Here is a 19770-nt window from a genome sequence, read left to right on the forward strand (position 1 = left end):
AGAGTTGCCAAGGCAGCTATCACCTGAAAATAAATCAGATAAGTAATTTTTAAAAGCAAAACAAAAAAATGCATTGTAGGATGAAATTAAGAACATAAAAGCATTTCGATCGCGGATACACGAATCTCAAATCGGGTTTAAGGAAAAGGTCCCCGAATTCAATAACTCCCAATGGAAAAGTGATTCAACCTTGGCAGTATATCGGATAAGTAATTCCTAAAAGTAAAACAAAAAACTGCAAATTAAAAAATAAAATGCGTTTTGAAAGCAGAAACACATATCTTAAACCCGTTTTTAGGGGGGTCCAATCTAGACAATGTAGGTGTAAAATAAAAGATATTGACGAATAGATAACGAATATTCAAGGAATTGATATATAATACCAGGAACCATCTATGTTTTTGCCTTGGTTTCTTATTGGGTTTAAGTCTATTAGGTTTTAGTCTTTTCTTTGTCCTGGGTTGTTACCCAGGATTCACTAATAGAAGGTTAGGTCACATGCAAAAACACAAAGTGGATAGGCCCATAAACATCATTAAGGATGTCAAATCTGACGATTGAAAATGTCATCATATAGGAGAAAACGTAAACAAAGAATGAATGTAAAAAGAGAACAAGTTGACATCCTCAATGCCAAGTACTGCCAAATATTAAAAAAAAAGTATATCGGCTGATCGCTTGGCTTAACCTTATTCAGTGAATCCTGGTTGTTACCTCTAAACCGGATTCTGGTTCGTTCTGCAGGGGTCAAATTGTAGGGAGTATTTGTACAAAATCGGCAATGTCGATACTGCTCGCCATTAAGGTAATTGTTTTACAGATCACCATAGGTTGGTAAGCCCAGTAGTACTTAGAATTTTAAGTTCGTTCATGAGACTGGAGCAAGAGACTCTCAAAAACCGCTAAATCCAGCTCTTTGCTATGGACAGAATGATACTAAAACTAAATAAAAATTTTCTGGCCTCAGGAGTGACAAGAATTTTGAATCCTAGGGCTTGTACTATATTCGCTTTTCGCAATAATTTTCAGCAATTAATTTTTTAGATACTAGATTTTAAAACCAAAAAATTGGCTGATTTTATTTAGAAGGACATTCCCTCATAACTTATGGTAAATTTGTAATACAATTTTCATTTTTCATGGTTATTTGAGTTTAAAAACAGCAATCGCTAAGAAGGGTTTCCAACGGTGAAAAACGAACATAATATCAGCCATAATTTTGAGAAGAATTAAAAAGAATACCCATGTTCGCTTTTCGTGCAGTCCGATTCAAGTTTAAGCTCATTGATAAGGAGCCTCCTTTTTATTGCCAAGTCCGAATGGCGTACAGCATAGCGTCATCACTTGGTAGTTTTACCATGCCAGAATACCTCACAAATGCAGTCAGCATTAGTAAGGGGAAAACCACCGCTGAAAAATTTTCTGATGTTCACGCCGGGATCTGAACGCAGGCATTCGGTGTCATATGCGGACATGCTAACCTCTGCGCCACGATGGCTTCTGTTTGTAGCATATCGAAATATAGATTTGCGACCCTATAAAGTACATATCAGGCCTATTCCGTTTTTGAAATTCGGAAAACGCAAACAGTTGTTCTGCTTTCGTTTTCAAATTTCTTTTATTTTAAGATTTGAAATCCCTTCAGGTGTCTCTTACTATACCGAGATTTGGAAGGGGTATGGATTCAAACACAGACGTTTAGTTGGTTTAGGTTTGCAAAAAATAAGACAATTAAATTCTTTCGTTTTGCGTTTTTGAAATCGGAACAGGCCTCTTTATTCTTGATCGGCTTTACATTTTGAGTTGATCCACCCACTGCTGCCTCTCTGTCAGAAAAGCAGTCCAAGGAATGGAGCTAGCCTTTTTAAATTTTGCAGAATTTTTGTTTAGGCCATATCGGTCATTGTGTACAGGCCATATCGGTTTATATTTGAATGTAGGCCCCAAATAAACCGATCCATCGATATAACTTCTTAAGTCCCTAGAGGCGGCCATTCACATCCGATTTTGTTGATATTGTATTCAATTACTTCTCCTATAGGAGAATATGTAAGGCCACCGTAGCACAGAGGTTAGCATGTCCGCCTATGACGCTGAATGCCTGGAAAGAAATTCTCAAAAAAGCGTTTTTTGTCGGCATTAAAGCCGGTACCAGGATTCACTAATAGAAGGTTAGGTCACTTGCGAAAATATAAAGTGGATAGTGAACATCATTAAGGATATCAAATTTGCCGATTGAAAATGTCATCAAATAGAAGAAAACGTAAACAATGAATGAATGTAAAAAGGGAACAAATTGACATCCTCAATATCAAGAACTGCGAAAAATTAAAAAATTTATATCGGCTTATCGCTTGGCTTAACCTTATTTGGTGAGTCCTGATCCTGTACTGTGTTCCGTTTTCGCGACAGATTTTTTTTTTAAAGTTGTAAATTAAAATCCTCAAGAAAGCGTCGTAAAGCCGGTACTATGTTCAGTTTTCACGGCAGTTTTTTATGTCTAGGGACTTATTTTAAGTTGTAAATTAAAATACTTTCATTTCTAGACCCATTTTCGTACGGGAAAACTCTAAATTATTTTTAAAAATTTCCATTTTCATTCATAATTCCTTTTTAGAAATGGGATTTCTCCTGCGAAAAGCGAACCTAATGAAGCCAGCCTCTTTAAATTTAGGAAGGGATTACCAACGTATACATTTTTCGGGATGTTCTCGCCAGAACAATCTAAAACAGTCATTTGACGCAAATAAAAAACCAAGGGGTTTTTTTGTTATGACCCGTATTTTTTCTATAAAGAGAAATCGCGCAAATAATTTGACAAATGCGATTCATGGTTGAGGGTACACTACATTAAAAAAACTGTGAGAAAAAGTAGGTTATGGTTATAATGGCAGTGTAGAAATAAGACTTAAACCATATTGGTCGACTTCTTGCTCTTACTGTAAACAAACCAGATCGCTTAAAAAAGCCCAATAAATTTAGAATGTTGGTATTGTACCTATTGTACGGCACCTAAGTGCCGTTGTTGTAAGCCGCGAGAGCCAGGTAAAATCGTAGGAAATGCTCTAACGTCTCATTCGAATCCTGGCGAGGACTTTCGAATCCTGGCGAGAACATAAGAAAAAAATTTCAAAGGTGGTTATTCCCTCCAAATGCTGGCGACATTTGTGAGGTGCTATACTATGTAAAAATTTCTCCCCGATGAGATGTCGTACTGATGCACGCCCTTCGGACTCGTCTTAAAAAAGGAGGTCCCTTATCATTGAGCTTTAATATGAATCAGACATGAATCAGACCTGTTCCTTATCAAAAGTAAATTTTTCAAAAGGGATCAAAATTCCTTAATACCTAGAGACTTCGAATTAACCCCTTCCTTTGCCATATTCGGTTATTACCCAAGCTTTCCTTTAATTTGTGTATATTGGCCATATTCAGCTTTTTTGGCCATTTTTCCCGTAAACTACACTTTTGCTCAGGAGATTTTTTCGACTTAAACATAAAACATATACCACGGCAATCATTAGTTCAATTTTCACTTCTCTTTTTGACCATATTTTCCAAATATATCGATTTCTCTGTTGTTTGCATTTGTTACGGGCAATAAACAGGTTATTGCTTGCGCAACCATTGCCATCTCTGTCATGCAACCGGCTAACACAGGGTGCAGGCTTTGACTCCCGGCATTTTCATCTTTTATTGTTTTTGTCCAACATACGTATGTATATCACATAACACACATACGCACATAATGTCTGATACATATATACGCACTCGGCTCACTTCAAAATATAATTTTCAATTTACTCTTTGTGCACTCTACCGACAGGGTTGTATTCGGTGTTCAGTGTATTATTTATTTTCTACATATCATTAATGGTGGGTTGTGTAGTGTTGCTAATAATTACCTAAATGAATTGCGGCAACACAAAATTTTGCATTTAAAGTCTGGTAAGTAGTTTTTTTTGTGATATTGGATATTGTTTAGTTTCTTATTTTTCGTTTTGTTTTGTTGCTTTTTATGAAGTTGGTTAGTTGGTTGCCGTATCGTATGGTTTTTAATTCCTGATTACCATATTGCGGCGATAAATAAGCGTTTATTATGGGTTTATGGCGAAGATGAGGTGAATTTCTATGTATAGAGTTGTAATAATTTATAAATTTGGAAAACACGGAGGTGAAATTGATTTTTATATATTTTATGAGGTAGCAAATGTCAAGTCAAATAAGTTACTGTAATACTTCGAAATATTGTCTTTAAAGCCTATCAAGTTATCATTTAAAAGAATAAAATCATCCGTTGTAACCGATATCTGCTTCTTGTTTATGTAGGTCTTTGGGTTAGCAAATGGACCACCTGGGATAATATTAAGATATAGGATCCATATATTCCGTTGCTTTGAGATCTTGTTTTATCCGATTTGCCTGAATTTGAAAAAGTATATTATCCCAAGCTAGATTTGTAGCATTCGTACAAAGATATCCCATAAAAACTTTTTCAGGCTTCAAATTTCGCATAGGGAGTGGTATTCTTTTCTGCTTTCGGAATAGTCGGTAACATGATATAATAATTTAATTGTTTCTCGAGCGAAATTTGACAGTAATCACGCAAATTAAACTAACCGATGTCTCTGCAGTTCCATTTTACGCAAAATTCTAAGAAATGTAGTTATTTATGCATTTGGCTCTCAAATACTATTTATAGCACGTTTTCATTGATTTTTTTTCAAATTAATTTTAGAAAATTCTTTTATCTTAATTTAATTGAAAAACTTATTGCTGTGCGGTAATGGTTATTGCGATATTTCATGGTTATCAAAGTGATGTCGGTAGGCTAGAGGATGGGTCAAAGACTACCCAGCATAAGATGATGAGTTCAAATCTCTTCGTCGACTACTGACAACTAACAAAATTGTTTATTAGATGGAGTGACAGAGAAAAAACCTAGAGCAAGCAGAAAAATAAAAATTATTTTTTCAAACCTTGACAAATGTCAAAAGAAATCAATTACGGAAATAGTTTGTTGGATTTAGCAGAAGTACTAGTTCCAAGGTCAACTGGTTACTCCAATGACAACCCCATTTTTAATTCACTAGTTGTTTGCACTAAAAGTAAACTAAAGCGAAACTAGTCCTTATTACTTTGGAGCTAGTGAATAAACAGGTTTGAAACTAGTGGCCTGGACTACTGGGATGGGCATATGTTGTAGAACAAAATTGTGCACGTGCACAAATATGTGCAAAGGTGTGTTTGTATTTGACCGTCAATGGTTTTAAGCGTGCTTAATTCCTTCTGACAAACACATCTGTTTTTTTAAACCTCCTTTCTCACAACTTTAACAATTTTTACGTGTTATGTCGTACAAAAATAACACAGGTGTCAAACAAAAAATGATGAATCGTATGTAAATTAACAATTTTGAAAAATATTTGATATTACATGTGTATACAAAAAGTTTCTTAGTGGAATGTTCATGGGCAACATAAATATTTGTTTTTTGTTTTTACGAAGAGTGACATGTCATAAGACAACTACCGGCCGTGTAATAGCGGCTTAAGCTGTCATTACATGATCAGACATGTCATATGTAATTTCAAAAATTGCAACTCTAAAAGTTGTACACATCGTGTGACACATACGAAAAATTTAGTATGACAAATGGATTTTGAAATAAATATCCAACTTTTTCGATTAAATTGAATATATGTGAAAAAACATGCCTACAATAAAATACAATGCATATGAGAATTCTTGCCCATTAGAGCGCGCTCTATATGCATATGACGTACATAAGACAAGTCGTACAGAAAGTGACAGCTTATATGACATGTCCTCTCGTGTAATAGAAGCTTTAATTGAGCTATAATCATAGATTAATTATATACAGATAAAGAATTCGAACTTCGCACTAGTTGGTGGCGCACTAGATAAATGAGAATTATCTAAGAACAAGACGCAAGTAGAATTCTACTCTCATCAAGGCCAAAACAGAATGAGAACGTTGAGCTTTGTTTTTGAGCGTCGCGTTGCAAAAATGCAACTCTGCACACAAACACCACAAAAGCAAAGCGGTAAAGTTAAAAATTTTTAACTTTGACGCTTGACAGCGAGCGCCATTCTGTGCTGCCACACGTGAAGTAGTATTTTTAGTAGTCAAAATTAAAAATGGTTTAACTTTTGGGAGTACCCTTTTACCATTTGTTTGCAAAGTTATATTTTTCAACACGATGCTGCTAAAGGCACTCATTCTGTTTAGGTCTTCAATGGCATGCAGTCGCGGCGTTTTCGTTTTCTTAATTAGCATTATTACCTTTCCCATGAAGGAAACTGTGGCATAATGCACGTATATAGGGTTTTGACATTCGTAGCTTCCAAATGTGTATTTTTCTTTCTTCTATTTTTGCTGTAATTTTGATTTTTTGGCTTTGAAGAAAAATTAAATAATTACCGACACCAACAGGCGGATTTAAAAAGGTGGCCTCACACGACTCGCACACAAATTTCTTTGCGTGTGTTGGCAAAAGTACGATCAGCTTGATGACAAGATGGCAGATTGCGCCATATGATTTGTGGTTGTTGTACAAATGAGACCACCTTTAATTGTTTCGCCATGCGACACCTATAAGCTTGACATTTGCTGTAAAATTTTGAGAGCAAAAAATTTCTTTATTTCTATCCTCTTTGCTAAATTTTTTTCAAGAGTTGGCAATATACTTGTTTTGCCATTTTCCTCACTTTAAGCAGAATACAAGTTCTTACAAGTAAGTACGCCTATTTTTATACCCTCCACCATAAGATGGGGGGTATACTAATTTCGTCATTCTGTTTGTAACTACTCGAAATGTTCGTCTGAGACCCCATAAAGTATATATATTCTTGATCGTCGCGACATTTTATGTCGATCTAGCCATGTCCGTCCGTCCGTCTGTCGAAAGCACGCTGACATCCGAAGGAGTAAAGCTAGCCGCTTGAAATTTTGCACAAATACTTCTTATTAGTGTAGGTCGGTTGGTATTGTAAATGGGCATTATCGGTCCATGTTTTGATATAGCTGCCATATAAACCGATCTTGGGTCTTGACTTCTTTAGCCTCTAGAGTACGCAATTCTTATTTGATTTAAATGAATTTTTGCACGACGTGTTTTGCTATGATATCCAACAACTGTGCCAAGTATGGTTCAAATCGGTCCATAACCTGATATAGCTGCCATATAAACCGATCTTGGGTCTTGACTTCTTGAGCCTCTAGAGTGCGCAATTCTTATCCGATTGAAATGAAATTTTGCACGACGTGTTTTGTTGTTATATCAAACAACTGTGCCAAATATGGTTCAAATCGGTCCATAACCTGATATAGCTGCCATATAAACCGATCATGGGTCTTGAATTCTTGAGCCTCTAGAGGGCACAATTCTTATCCGATTTGAATGAATTTTTGCACGAAGTATTTCGTTATGATATCCAACAACTGTGCCAAGTATGGTTGAAATCGGTCCATAACCTGATATAGCTGTCATATAAACAGATCTGGGGATTTGACTTCTTGAGCTTCTAGAGAGCGCAATTCCTATCCGATTTGGCTAAAATTATGCATGACGTATTTTATTTTTACTTTCAACAACTGTGTCAAATAAGGTTCAAATCGGTTCATAACCTGATATAGCTGCCATATAAACCGATCTGGGATCTTGACCCCTAGAGGTCGCAATTATTATCCGATATACCTGAAATTTTGTACGATGGATCCTCTCATGACCATCAACAAACGTGTTTATTATGGTCTGAATCGGTCTATAGCCCGATACAGAACCCATATAAATCGTTCTCTCTATTTTACTTCGTGAGCCCCAATGGGCGCAATTCTTATACGAATTGCCTGAAATTTTACACAGGTCTCCAACATATAATTTAATTGTGGTCCGAACCGGACCATATCTTGATATCGTTTTAATAGCAGAGCAACTCTTTTCTTATATCCTTTTTTGCCTAAGAAGAGATGCCGGGAAAAGAACTCGACAAATGCGATCCATGGTGGAGGGTATATAAGATTCGGCCCGGCCGAACTTAGCACGCTTTTACTTGTTCTTCACACTTTTAACGACTTTGACCGTATTTCCAGTAAAGAGCGGAACATGATACACTGCTTAAGGCTCATTCAATCTTCGATTTGTTTTCTCTAACTAAGCCATCTAGAGCAATAAAAAGCGCAGAGGATAGCATATCCGCCTATGACGCTGAACGCCTGGGTTCGTTTCCTGGCAGAAAAATTTTCAGCGGTAGTTATGCCCTCCTAATGTCGGCGACATTAGAGAGGTACTTTGCCGGTAAAAAATTCTCCCCAAAAGAGATTTTGCTATGCCGCACGCCGTTCGTACTTGGCTATAAAAAGGAGGTCCCTTATCATTGAGCTCTCATTGATATGGGAGAATTTTGCCCCTATTCTCTAATGAAATGTTCTTCGGCAAATTTGCATTTGCATCTGGTCTAAAAATTAACCAGAATTCATGTTGGTGGTTGTCCGGCCTTTTTTACTTTTTGTTTAAATCAAAATTAAGCCATTTACTTCCTACGTGCAAGGGTCTCCAGGTCAATCCTTAAAGTCATTACGAATTTTGGTTGGGATCAATTGATTGATGCCCCCACTGGTAAATGATTGAGGGTTGGGTGGGGGTGGAGTGTACAAAGGATGCCAAAGAATATCACCGGATAACAAATCAGCTCAATCAACAGACGCTATTCCTGAATGAATACGTGATAAACAAGTGTCGACGAACATGCAAGATGTGCCCTTTGTAAAACTATCCAATAGACTTGCAAACAAACACGCACATATTTACGCTTCTTCCTAACCATGTGTATATGCTGGTGTGTGTCTGTGTATACTTATAAATATTCCAGTTTTCGTGCCCAAGCATATATCAAACGAAAAAAAAAACAAAATGAATCTTTTTTTCCTTTTGATTTTCGATTTTCATTACCAATGACACTCGAGCACGTGATCTATGCAACAAATCGCCAGGCACACAACCACAAACGAACGCCACAACAACAACAACAAAAAATTAAAGGCAAGTACGAAACATAACAACGAACACTCAATCACGAACGAACAGCTTCAAACGAAGAGGAAAAGAAAATCTGGTGAAGGAAAACTTAAGTTGCTCACCAACCAAACCATACAGCAGCAGCAGCTAGCTAACATTGAAGACATCCTTCATTCGATATGCTCGACTTATCGTTAACAAGCTACGCGGCGCTGCTGGCAATAACGAACCGTAACAAAGAATTTTTTCTTCATCTTTTGACCTAGCCTGCCTGCATTGCAGAGAGATTCAACAATGGTATGATTACGTTACGCAGCAGCTTTTGCAAGAACAATATAAGAAAACAGCAACAGCAACCCGCTGGCTCCGCTCTGCCACCACAACCAATGTTCATTTGCCCTGCACAGTTTGTGCTGGGGAGCTAATCAGTAATAAGAGTTGTATGTTGTTTGTGCTGGGCCCACCAGCCTTTGAGTGTTGTTGTTTTGCTTAGGCAAACCTTCGAACATGTTCGAAGTGGCGACTAAAGCAGGGATGAAAGTTCGATTTTTTAAATTGTACCAACAAACATAAAATAATGTACTTTTTTGGGACAAATTGTACCATTTTTATACCCTCCGCCATAGGATGGGAGTATACTAAAATTCGTCTCAGACCACATAAAGTATATATATTTTTGATCCTCATGACATTTTATGTCGATCTAGCCATGTCCATCCGGCCGTCTATGTGTCGAAAGCACGCTAACTTTCGAAGGAGTAAAGCTAGCCGCTTGAAATTAATATAGGATGTAATATAGGAAGATCGTTTTATAGGGAAGCTGTATTAGATTATAGACCGATTCAGACCATATTTGACACGTATGTTGAAGGTCATTGGAGAAGCCCTTGTAGATTTCACCCAAATCAGATAATAATTCCGCCATATAGAGGCTCAAAAAGTCAAGATCCCAGATCGGTTTATATGGCGCTATATCAGGTTATGGAGCGATTTGAACCATACTTTGCACAGTTGTTGAAAGTCATAACAAAAAACCTCATGCAAAATTTCAGCCTAATCGGATAAGAATTGCGTCCTCTAGTGGCTCAAGAAGTCAAGATTCAAGATCGGTTTATATGGCAGCTATATTAGGTTATGGACCGATTTGAGTCATACTCGGCACAGTTGTTGGAAGTCATGACGAAACACGTCGTTAAAAATTTCAGCCAAATTGGATAGGAATTGTGTTTTCTAGAGGCTCAAAAGTCAAGACCCCAGATCGGTTTTTAGGACAGCTTTATCAGGTTATGGACGGTTTTCAATTATACTTACAACAGTTCTTGAAACTCATAAAAACACCTCATGCAAAATTGCAGCCAAATCGGATAAAAATTGCGCCCTGTAGTGGCTCAAGAAGTCAAGATCCAAGATCGGTTTACATTTTCGACTACAAAGATTTCGAAAACTCAAAACTATAACAACAAGAGTTCAAAGATTTTAGTAATCTTTTGATTGGATTAAACTAGAAACTGTTTGTACATGTAATCTATTTCTCTCCTTTGTTTTAATAATATTTTCATATGAGAATATTCGCAGAAGAATTGGGGATAGATAACCCACGAACAATTCTTTTTAGGCACTACAAACTTTATACTGTGTGTTAATGGAGTGATAATTTTCTTTACTTGGAAACATCTTAACAAAAAATAATCCTATATTTCCAGCGACAAAATTTGCTGGTGTGAATTAAGGGAGCGATGCCATTTTCCCATTGAAATTTATTTTTTAGAGTTTTCACTTTTTGTTTGTTTGTTTAGTAAACGAATAGATCAAAACAACTGTTAAGTTGGCTGCAGTTGGTTGTGAAAACAATCAGATTTCGCAATATTTTCAAATTAGTGAATGACGTGTTGTATTATAATATTAATTATTGCACTTACGCAATAAATATTACGTATGAGAAATGCTTGAATACAATATGTAAACAAAAATTGTAGAAAACTATTTGAATTCAACAAAATTTCAAATAGGTATTTCCACAAAACGCAGTAATTTTCGTGAAAATGTAAAACCGATTTTATCGAATTATGCCAAATAATCCATTGTACAGGGTGGCTGATGAATATTGCTACAATGATGAATATTGCTACATTTTTTTTTCGGTGTATGGAATACATTTTTCTTTTATTCATGTTAAATTAAATTATTAAATTAATTATTAAATTATTATTAATTAAATTAATTAATTAATTAATTAAATTAATTATTAAATTATTATTATTAAATAGAAAAAAAGTTATTACATTTTTTTTTGGTAGCGGCTTTCATCAGCCACCCTGTAGTACCATTGTACTTTTGACAAGTGAAATGTACCAAATTTAGTACAAATGCTCCAACTTTTTCATCCCTGATTTGGAGATGATGGTGGAAATTTTGGTTTAAGTCTGGTACTACGTTCGCTTTTCGCAATATTTTTCGCCGATTACTTTATTTAGATGATAGATTGTAAAGCAGAAAAACTCGTTGGTTTTACTTAGAAGGACATTCCCTCATTATTTATGGTAAAAATATTAAAAATAATTGTTATTGTTATTTATGTAAAATACACATATTGAGCACGTTCCAAACAAAAGCGTGCTCTACACAGTAATCAATAGTCTTTGGATATGTAGCAGAGAACTGCATGAGAACCAAAATTTGGCACTCAATAGTCACTTTGGTCAAAGCAATTGTCTGTATGGCATGTCACATAAAAACAAAGTTAGCTAGAAATACCCGTACATATACAACACAGTGAGAGATGCGTGAACGTTTTAGTAATCGTTCAGTGAATGTGATTTTCAACTTGGTCGGCGGACATTGTGTGTTGTTTGCAAATGAACCCTCTCAGATGAGTGTATGTATGTAAAGTGTACATGAAAACCAAATTTGATAACAGGAGGTTTATTTCCCACGATAATTTAATGTCACGGTTAGTTTACACGAAGTTTATTGTAACCATTACAAAGCACGCAAATTAATTTCAGCTCACATAATTTTTAAAGGTAGCTGAGTGTGTGTCTTCCTTTCAGTTGCGCTCAATGTGAGCCATCATGCGTATTGCTTAAAATGCAAAATATGATTGGCAATCATTTTATGCTCATCGACAAAAACACTTAAGGCCAAAACAGAATGAGCGCATTGTGTTTTGCTTTTGAGCGTCGCGTTAAAAAATGCAACCTAACTACCATATAGACCTATCTGCCGATTAAAAGTCGGGAACCAATAAAAGCTGCATTTATTACCCTATTTTGCTGAAATTTGAGACTGGGAGTTGTTTTAAGCTTCCCGACATCCGACCCAATTTATCGGCACGGCTGAACTTAATACGTTTTTACTTGTTCTAAATTTAGACATAACATACTCCCGTCTCTGGTTCAAACATCTGGAAAATAATGTATTGGTTCGACATCAACGCGTTGGATGTCGAGGCTCGTTTAAGTTGCCTCATCCTTGAACATCCTTGACAAGGAGTTGCTGTAGCAGAGGCCAGTAAAAGCAGCAACACAAAGTTGTAAACATTTCCAGTTGGCCAGCCACAACTCATTTCATCATCGGTTTCAGTTTCATTTTCAGTTTTGTCAGAGTAACACAAGGCGTTAGACGTATCGTATTGTATCGTAAAGTGTTCGCTGGCGTTGATGTCGAGAGAGACCCAAATACGTAGCGTTGACAATTTGGAAAACGGTAATTTTTGATTAAATGAAGGTGACAAATATGTGTGAGCTTAGGTGACCGACAAATACACCTAAGAAGAAGAAGAAAAAGCTAAAGAAAAAAAGAAAATTAAAATAGTAAAGTTAACAAGTGATACACATCGACCTACACATAGCTAAGTGTCTAGGTGCCAGCAGCTAAGCTCATATGGTGTATTGTGTGTATGTGTGTCGATAACAGTGTAAATTGTGCGTTAGCCCCAGTGTGACAAAAAGTTGGGTGTGTGCGTGCGTTTGTGTTGTGTTTTTTATTGGATGCTTGGTGTTAAGGCTACCTTATCCGCCTTTTTTCTGCTATAGTCTACGATAATTTGCTTAACCGTGTTGTTGTTGTTTTTCACTTTTGCGAATAATTAAAATTTGCGCGCGCGTTTATTTGTGAATTCATGGTGGCACGTATTTCAAAGTTGTATCACCAACAACAGCAGAACCACCATTGCCATCACCATCACCGTCGGGGCGGTTTTGTTTAAATGCTAGACCACAGCACGTTAAACATTTTGGCTGGATCCACCTCAACGACCCCATCATAGAGAGCCAGGGGAGAAGGCAGCCAGCCAAAACCACAACAATTGTAGTAGCACTGATACTCTAGCAGTGCCATAGTCAGATCCAGCATAAGCAACAAACACTGGAGCTCGAATATAATCAGCAACGTTTTGCCTTAACAACAACAAAAAACAAAAAGGCGGAAAACATTAGCGGAGACGAAGAATTGCCATCATTCGTTTGTGAAGCCAAGGGAAATAAACATTTAATGGTAATTAAAAGCCTTCTCTATAAAAATTTTTTGTAGTCCCAGCCACCTCCACTCCCTCAAAACAGAAACACAATAAAACTGAAAGCCCGTAACGGCAACGGCAACAGCAACAGCAAAAGGCATAACAGCAACACCCCATTTGCAAAATAGAAAGAAAAGCCAAAACTTTCTCTTTCAATACCAAATTACCATATTTTATTTTTCCAACGTTAGTCATTTTCCCAGAAGTTTTTTTTTTAAATGCAGCTTGGCAGGCGGCAGCTATAGTAGGAAGAAGGTGGAGGTGCAAACTGAAGAGAGAAATTGCTGCTAAAGGTCATTTGAAATTGCTTGAGTTGGGTATTATCCCAAGATAGAATCCCTAAGATGTTGTATTGCCAAAACTTTTTTCTGTGTGAAATGGAGTTCAAAACTTCAAGATAGAGCTGTCATGGGTCACATGAAACACCCGTAAACAAATAACATTTTGACTTTTGTGGTAATAATTCTTGTTAAAAAAGATTTAAGACTTTTGTAAAATTAAGCGCTTCGTTTAATTTTTCTTTATTATTGTATTCAGTATGGAGGATTAAGAAAGATAAGGTTATTTGAAATCCTGAACTCAACAGTTATAATTTTAGCTCAATGACAAGAGTACTTTGTAGGAGATGCGGAGTCATATGGGGTTTCATGGAGTGTTGTTGCCTAGGAGCTATCGTGAATGAATTCGCAATGGTCATACCTTTCTCTTTTCAACACTTGCTGATGCATATGCATACAAAACACAGCTCGTAGATATTAAGCATTTAACTTTTTCATAAGAGCTATTGCGAATGATGATCAGTGTCATTCACGGTTCTCGTTGCTTGAATAGGAACAACCATGTGGTATTGTGAATATCAAATTGCAAATTTGCCCATGAACATTCTATTAAGGAACATTTACAAGCTTCTCACATAACAAAGAGTGATGTCCGATTCAAGCTTTAGCTCAACGATTAGGGTTCTCTCTTTGGAGAGAAGTTTTTACATGGCGAAGTACCTCACAAATATGGCCAGCAATTGGAGGAGGAAAAAAGATTTTAAACTTTTGTAAAATTTAGCGCTTCGTTTAATTTTTTCTTTATTATTGTAGTATGGATGATTAAGAAAGAGAAGGTTTTTTGAAATCCTGAAATCAACAATTATAACTTTAGCTCAATGACAAAAGTACTTTGTAGGAGATGCGGACTCATATGGGGTCTCATGAAGTGTTGTTGCCTAGGAGCTATCGTGAATGCATTCACAATGGTCATACCTTTCACTTTTACAACAGCATATGCATACAAAACACAGCTTGTAGATATTAAAAATTTAACTTATGCGTAAGAGCTATTGTAAATGATGATCAGTCTCATGTGATATCAAATTTTCCCATGAACATTCTCACATATCAATGAGTGCTGTCCGAATCAAGTTTTAGCTCAATGATAAAGGGGTCTCCTTTCTATGGCCGAGTCCGAACGGGTGCCGCAATGCCACACATCTTTGGAGGAAGTTTTTACATGACACAAATATCGCCAGCATTAGGAAGGAATAACCGCTGAACTTTTTTTTTGATGTTCTCGCCAGGATTCGAACTCAGGCGTTCAGCGTCACAGGCGAACATGCTAACCTTTACGCCTCGGTGACATCCATAAATTTTTTTGCGGTTTATTTTTATGCCCTCCACCATAGGATGGGGTTATACTAATTTCGTTATCCTGTTTGTAACACCTTGAAATATGCGTCTGAGACCCTTTAAAGTGTATATATTCTTGATCGTCATGTCATTTTAAGTCGATCTTGCCATGTCCGTCCGTCTGTCTGTCGAAAGCACGCTAACTTTCGAAGGAGTAAAACTAGCCGCTTGAAATTTTGCACAAACACTTTTTATTAGTGTAGGTCGGTTAGGATTGTAAATGGGCCAAATTGACTTCCTGAGCCTCTAGAGGGGGCAATTCTCATCCGATTTGACTGAAAGCTTGCACGTGGTGTTTTGGTATCACTTCCACCAACTGCGCTAAGTATGGTTCAAATCGGTTCATGTTTTGATATATCTGTCATATAAACCGGTCTTGGGTATTGACTTCTTGACCCTCTAGAGGGCGCAATTCTTGTCCGATTTTACTGAAATTTTGCATGAGGTGTTTTGTTATGACTTCCAATATCTATGCTAAGTATGACGCAAATCGGTACATAACCTGATATAGCTGCCATATAAACCGATCTGGGAGCTTGAATTTTTGAGCCTCTAGAGGGCGCAATTCTCATCCGATTTGGCTGAAATTTTGTACAACGGCTTCCCTCATGATTTTTAACATAATATGGTTCTTAACCGAAAGAACTGAAATATTACACAATGACTTCTACAATGTTCAGCATTCATTTATGGTCCGAATCGGATTATAACTTGATATAGCTCCAATAGCATAACAGTTCTTATTCAATATTCTCTGTTTGCCTAAAAAGAGATACCGCGCATAGAACTCGACAAATGCGATCCATGGTGGAGGGTATATAAGATTTGGCCCGGCCCAACATAGCACTATCTAACTTGTTATTTTTCACAACTTGGGTATCTAATGATAAAACAGGGCTGTTTAACACGTTGGTTTTGCTATTGTGAATGATCGTTAAGGTCAGCTGGGCATAAATAGACTTTCACACATACTTCTTTTTTAAAATTTCAATAATAAGTAGCATGTTGAAAAGAAAGGTCCACACCTCCTTGGAGAGAAGTTTTTAGATGGCAAAGTATCTCACAAATATCGCCAGCATTTGGAAGGAATAACCAGGGCTGAAAATTTTTTCTGATGTTCTCACCAAGATTTGAACCCAGGCGTTCAGCGTCATAGGCGGTCGTGCTAACCTTTGCGCTACGGAAAGCCTCCATACATTATTTTACAGTTTATTTTTTTCTTCACAACTTGCGTATTCAATGATAAAACAGGGCTGCTTAACACTTTGGGTTTACTATTGTGAATGATCGTTAATGTCAACTGGACATAAAGAAATAGCAAACATATTCACACTTTCTTCTTATGTATAAGTCTAATAATAAGTAGCATTTTAGAAAGACGGGCAAAATATTTAATAGCTAACCTTAAAGGTTTGTCAAGTGGACCAATGTTTTCTATGAATATACAATTTTATTTCAATTCTATCATATTTCCACAATCTTAACAACAAATCCTAGCAATTTGTAAATAAGAGCAATCATTTTATTGGACGTAAACGTTTAGAAGTTATTCCTAAATCTCTTGTAAGAAAAAGCACGATTTCATTTAGTGAAGAATAATTTATTGCTTTGATATTGAAACTGCAACCTTACTACTGTCTGCTAAGATATATCCATGTTGTCGCCTTTTTCTGTTTTATTTATATCCTTTTCGATGAAATGTCGTTCAGGATGTGCTAAGGCCAGTAAATAATGGCTATTGTTTTCAGCAACACAAAAAAAAAAATCAAATTTTATTGACTCAATTTACTATAAGCAATACGTAAGCACATAAATATTCATTGTATGTCTATGTGTGTTGTGAGAGAACAAAAATCCATTCAGATCTACGACTTTATTTTTCATAGCTGGCATAGCTTTAAGCAGGTTTGTGAAAAAAAAAATACTAAAGACAAAAATAAGTTTAATTAATTTTTTTCATTTGCTCTGTATTATGCTTCGTTTCACTTTCTGGCAGTATGTGTGTTCCAAGGGTATGCCATATGTTGAAAGTGTATGTGTGTAAGAGAGTTTGGATTTGTAATTAGTCTCCATCTGACATGTTCGTTCAAGTTGTACTGTTGGTGGTGTTCTATTACAGTGCAATGGCTGGCACCACGCAAACACACACAGGCAGACACAACTTTTCGTTGGGAATAATTTTAATTAAAAAAATAAATAAAGTTTAAAATTGAACAAAAAAACAGGAACAAACAAAATAAATCTCTAGGCTATCGGGGAGGAGTGATACGTGATAGATGAGAGGGTTAAGAGAGATAAGGGTAAAATATTTTGGCACTTTTGTACCGCCAGCAATGCATTTCTATAATGAGCCTAAAAACGATAGAGGAAAAGAAATTTTGCTTGTCATGGGAAGACAAATTCATTATGAATTTTGGTTTGATCATGTGGAGCTGATTAATGAGACTTTTCACTGGGCAAAATTCAATACCAGCAGCCAACAACCATTGAGGAAAGAGTCTGAATCATTGGTGTTTTTAGTTTTTTAAAAACTTCATTTGATTTTTTACAATTTCTCTTGCTGCCCTTCTCATCATGCTTGAAATTTTCCCATTCCCTACCAGGCAGATGTAATCATACAATAACACAATCCTACATTACTTTGTGTAGGTTTGCAAACAGACCAGCTTAGATAAACTAAGTTAAATGCGGAGCAAAGCAAAACAAATAAATAAACATTTAGATAAGAATCCGAAACTATTCCGGACATAATCCCATACAACTTTCTTTGTGTTGTGTTGGACATCTGTGTACCAGAGCCGTTAGTTTATTTATTTTATTGTCTTGCATTAATTATTTTCATATAAACATTTGTTTGTGATTTGTGTTGTCCTAGCTTGAGAAGGATTTTCTTTGAATAGTTTGTTGTTATAGTTGAGTTTTTAACATTGTTATGGATTTAATCTTTGGCATCGTTTTGGTAAATAAAATAAAATAAATAGGAGGCGAATGATAAGTATGTTCATATGAACACAAATGTTAAGAGGATTAATGTACTAGGTGACGTATGAAAATTTTAAATTTTTTGAAGTTGCGTATACGACACCTAGTAGACAATGGAGAAACTTAACATTAATTTTTTTGCGGTTTATTTTGATCATTCACGGCTGTGAAAATAAAATAGGGCTGTTAAACATTTTCGTTTTGCCATTGTGAATGACCGTTTATACTGGGCATAGATAATTAGCAAATGTCTTCTGCTGACACATTTTTTTGTGGAAATAGTTCAATAGAAGGAGTTAATCTAGTGGACTATGAACCTAAAAATTCATTAAATTTGTTTGTTTGGAGGGAATGAGAGAAATTTTAACAACTTGATTTTCTTGACAGTTTTATAGAAAAATTACTATTTAAATAAAAATAAAATAATATATACATAAATATAAATAAAAAAATAAATTATTAAAAACAATGTAAATTAATAAAAAGATTTAAACAAAAACAATTTAATGTATCCTAAAATCTAAAATATTCGTTTTTTTTTATAAACAAAGGTTTTTTGGGAAAATTTAAAAAAAAAAATATCTCAAATTTAAATTAATAAAAAATTTGTATATAAAATCTTTCTTTATTTAAAAATAAAATAATAAAGACATAAATTAAAACAATTTCTTTTTAAACAAAATAAAAATAATAAAATTGAACTTGAAAAAATGTAAGCATTTATATTGAAATTAAACTAAAACAAGTTAAATGTGTTAAGTTAGGCCTGGTGGAATCTTGGGTACTTCACCACCATGGATTTCATTAGAAATTTGCCCTTACTTTTAATTCAGTTTATCTTTCAATTATTTTTATACCCCCCACCACAGGATGGGGGTGTACTGATTTTGTCATTCCGTTTGTTTGAAATATTGATCTGTGACTCAACAAAGTATTCTTGCTGATAGTCTTGATATTCCAAGTCGATTAAAGCTAACATTTGAAGGAGTAAAGTTAGACACTTGAAATTTCCCAAAATACTTCCTATTAGTGTAGGTTGGTTGGGATTGTATATGGGTCATATTGGTCAATGTCTTGATATAGCTGCCATATGAATCGATCTCGGATCTTGATTTACTGAACCTCTAGAAGGCGCAAATCTTATCCGCTTTGGGTGAAATTTTACATGAGTTGTTTTGTTTTGACTTCTATAAAATGTGCAAAGTATGGTTTAAATTGGTTCATAACCTAATACAGCTCCCATTAAATCGATATTCAGATTGGTCTTTTTGAGCCACGTTTTTACTTTTTTTTTGCTTACAATTTTGGGTTATGGGAATGAATATAAGACCATAATAAACAAAGGGTATGAAATAGCATGTGATATTTAGGCAAATTGCAAATTTTGCTCATGAACATTCCACTAAGGAACAGGATCATTCACAATAGCTCTTATAAAATGTGTTTATTATTTGCAAGCTGTGTTTTGTGTCTATATGCATAGCAACTGTCATAGCCCTGTTTTATTTTAGTATTATACAATGCAGTGCTGCGAAAATTTTATGGAAATGGCATC

The 19770-nt window shown here is 35.6% G+C and overlaps 1 protein-coding gene across 3 annotated transcripts in view; it reads left to right on the forward strand.

Moving 5' to 3' along the window:
- The first annotated feature begins 263 nt into the window (after positions 1 to 263).
- The window catches only part of LOC106096396 (hexosaminidase D), a 141832-nt gene continuing 122325 nt past the window's right edge, over positions 264 to 19770 (forward strand). The window contains exon 1 of one of the 3 annotated variants that reach the window (XM_059363463.1): positions 264 to 318. Coding sequence is in view for 1 of the 3 variants with exons in the window: in XM_013264130.2 (XP_013119584.2) it covers positions 13533 to 13535 (3 nt within the window). In the remaining 2 variants the exon portion in view is untranslated. Of the gene's footprint in view, positions 319 to 3811; positions 3949 to 12608; positions 13536 to 19770 lie in introns of those variants that run through there. The other 2 variants (XM_013264131.2, XM_013264130.2) reach the window with 2 other exon arrangements.

The sequence above is a fragment of the Stomoxys calcitrans genome, chromosome 2 (genome assembly GCF_963082655.1).
Source record: "Stomoxys calcitrans chromosome 2, idStoCalc2.1, whole genome shotgun sequence".
NCBI classification, from domain to species: domain Eukaryota; kingdom Metazoa; phylum Arthropoda; class Insecta; order Diptera; family Muscidae; genus Stomoxys; species Stomoxys calcitrans.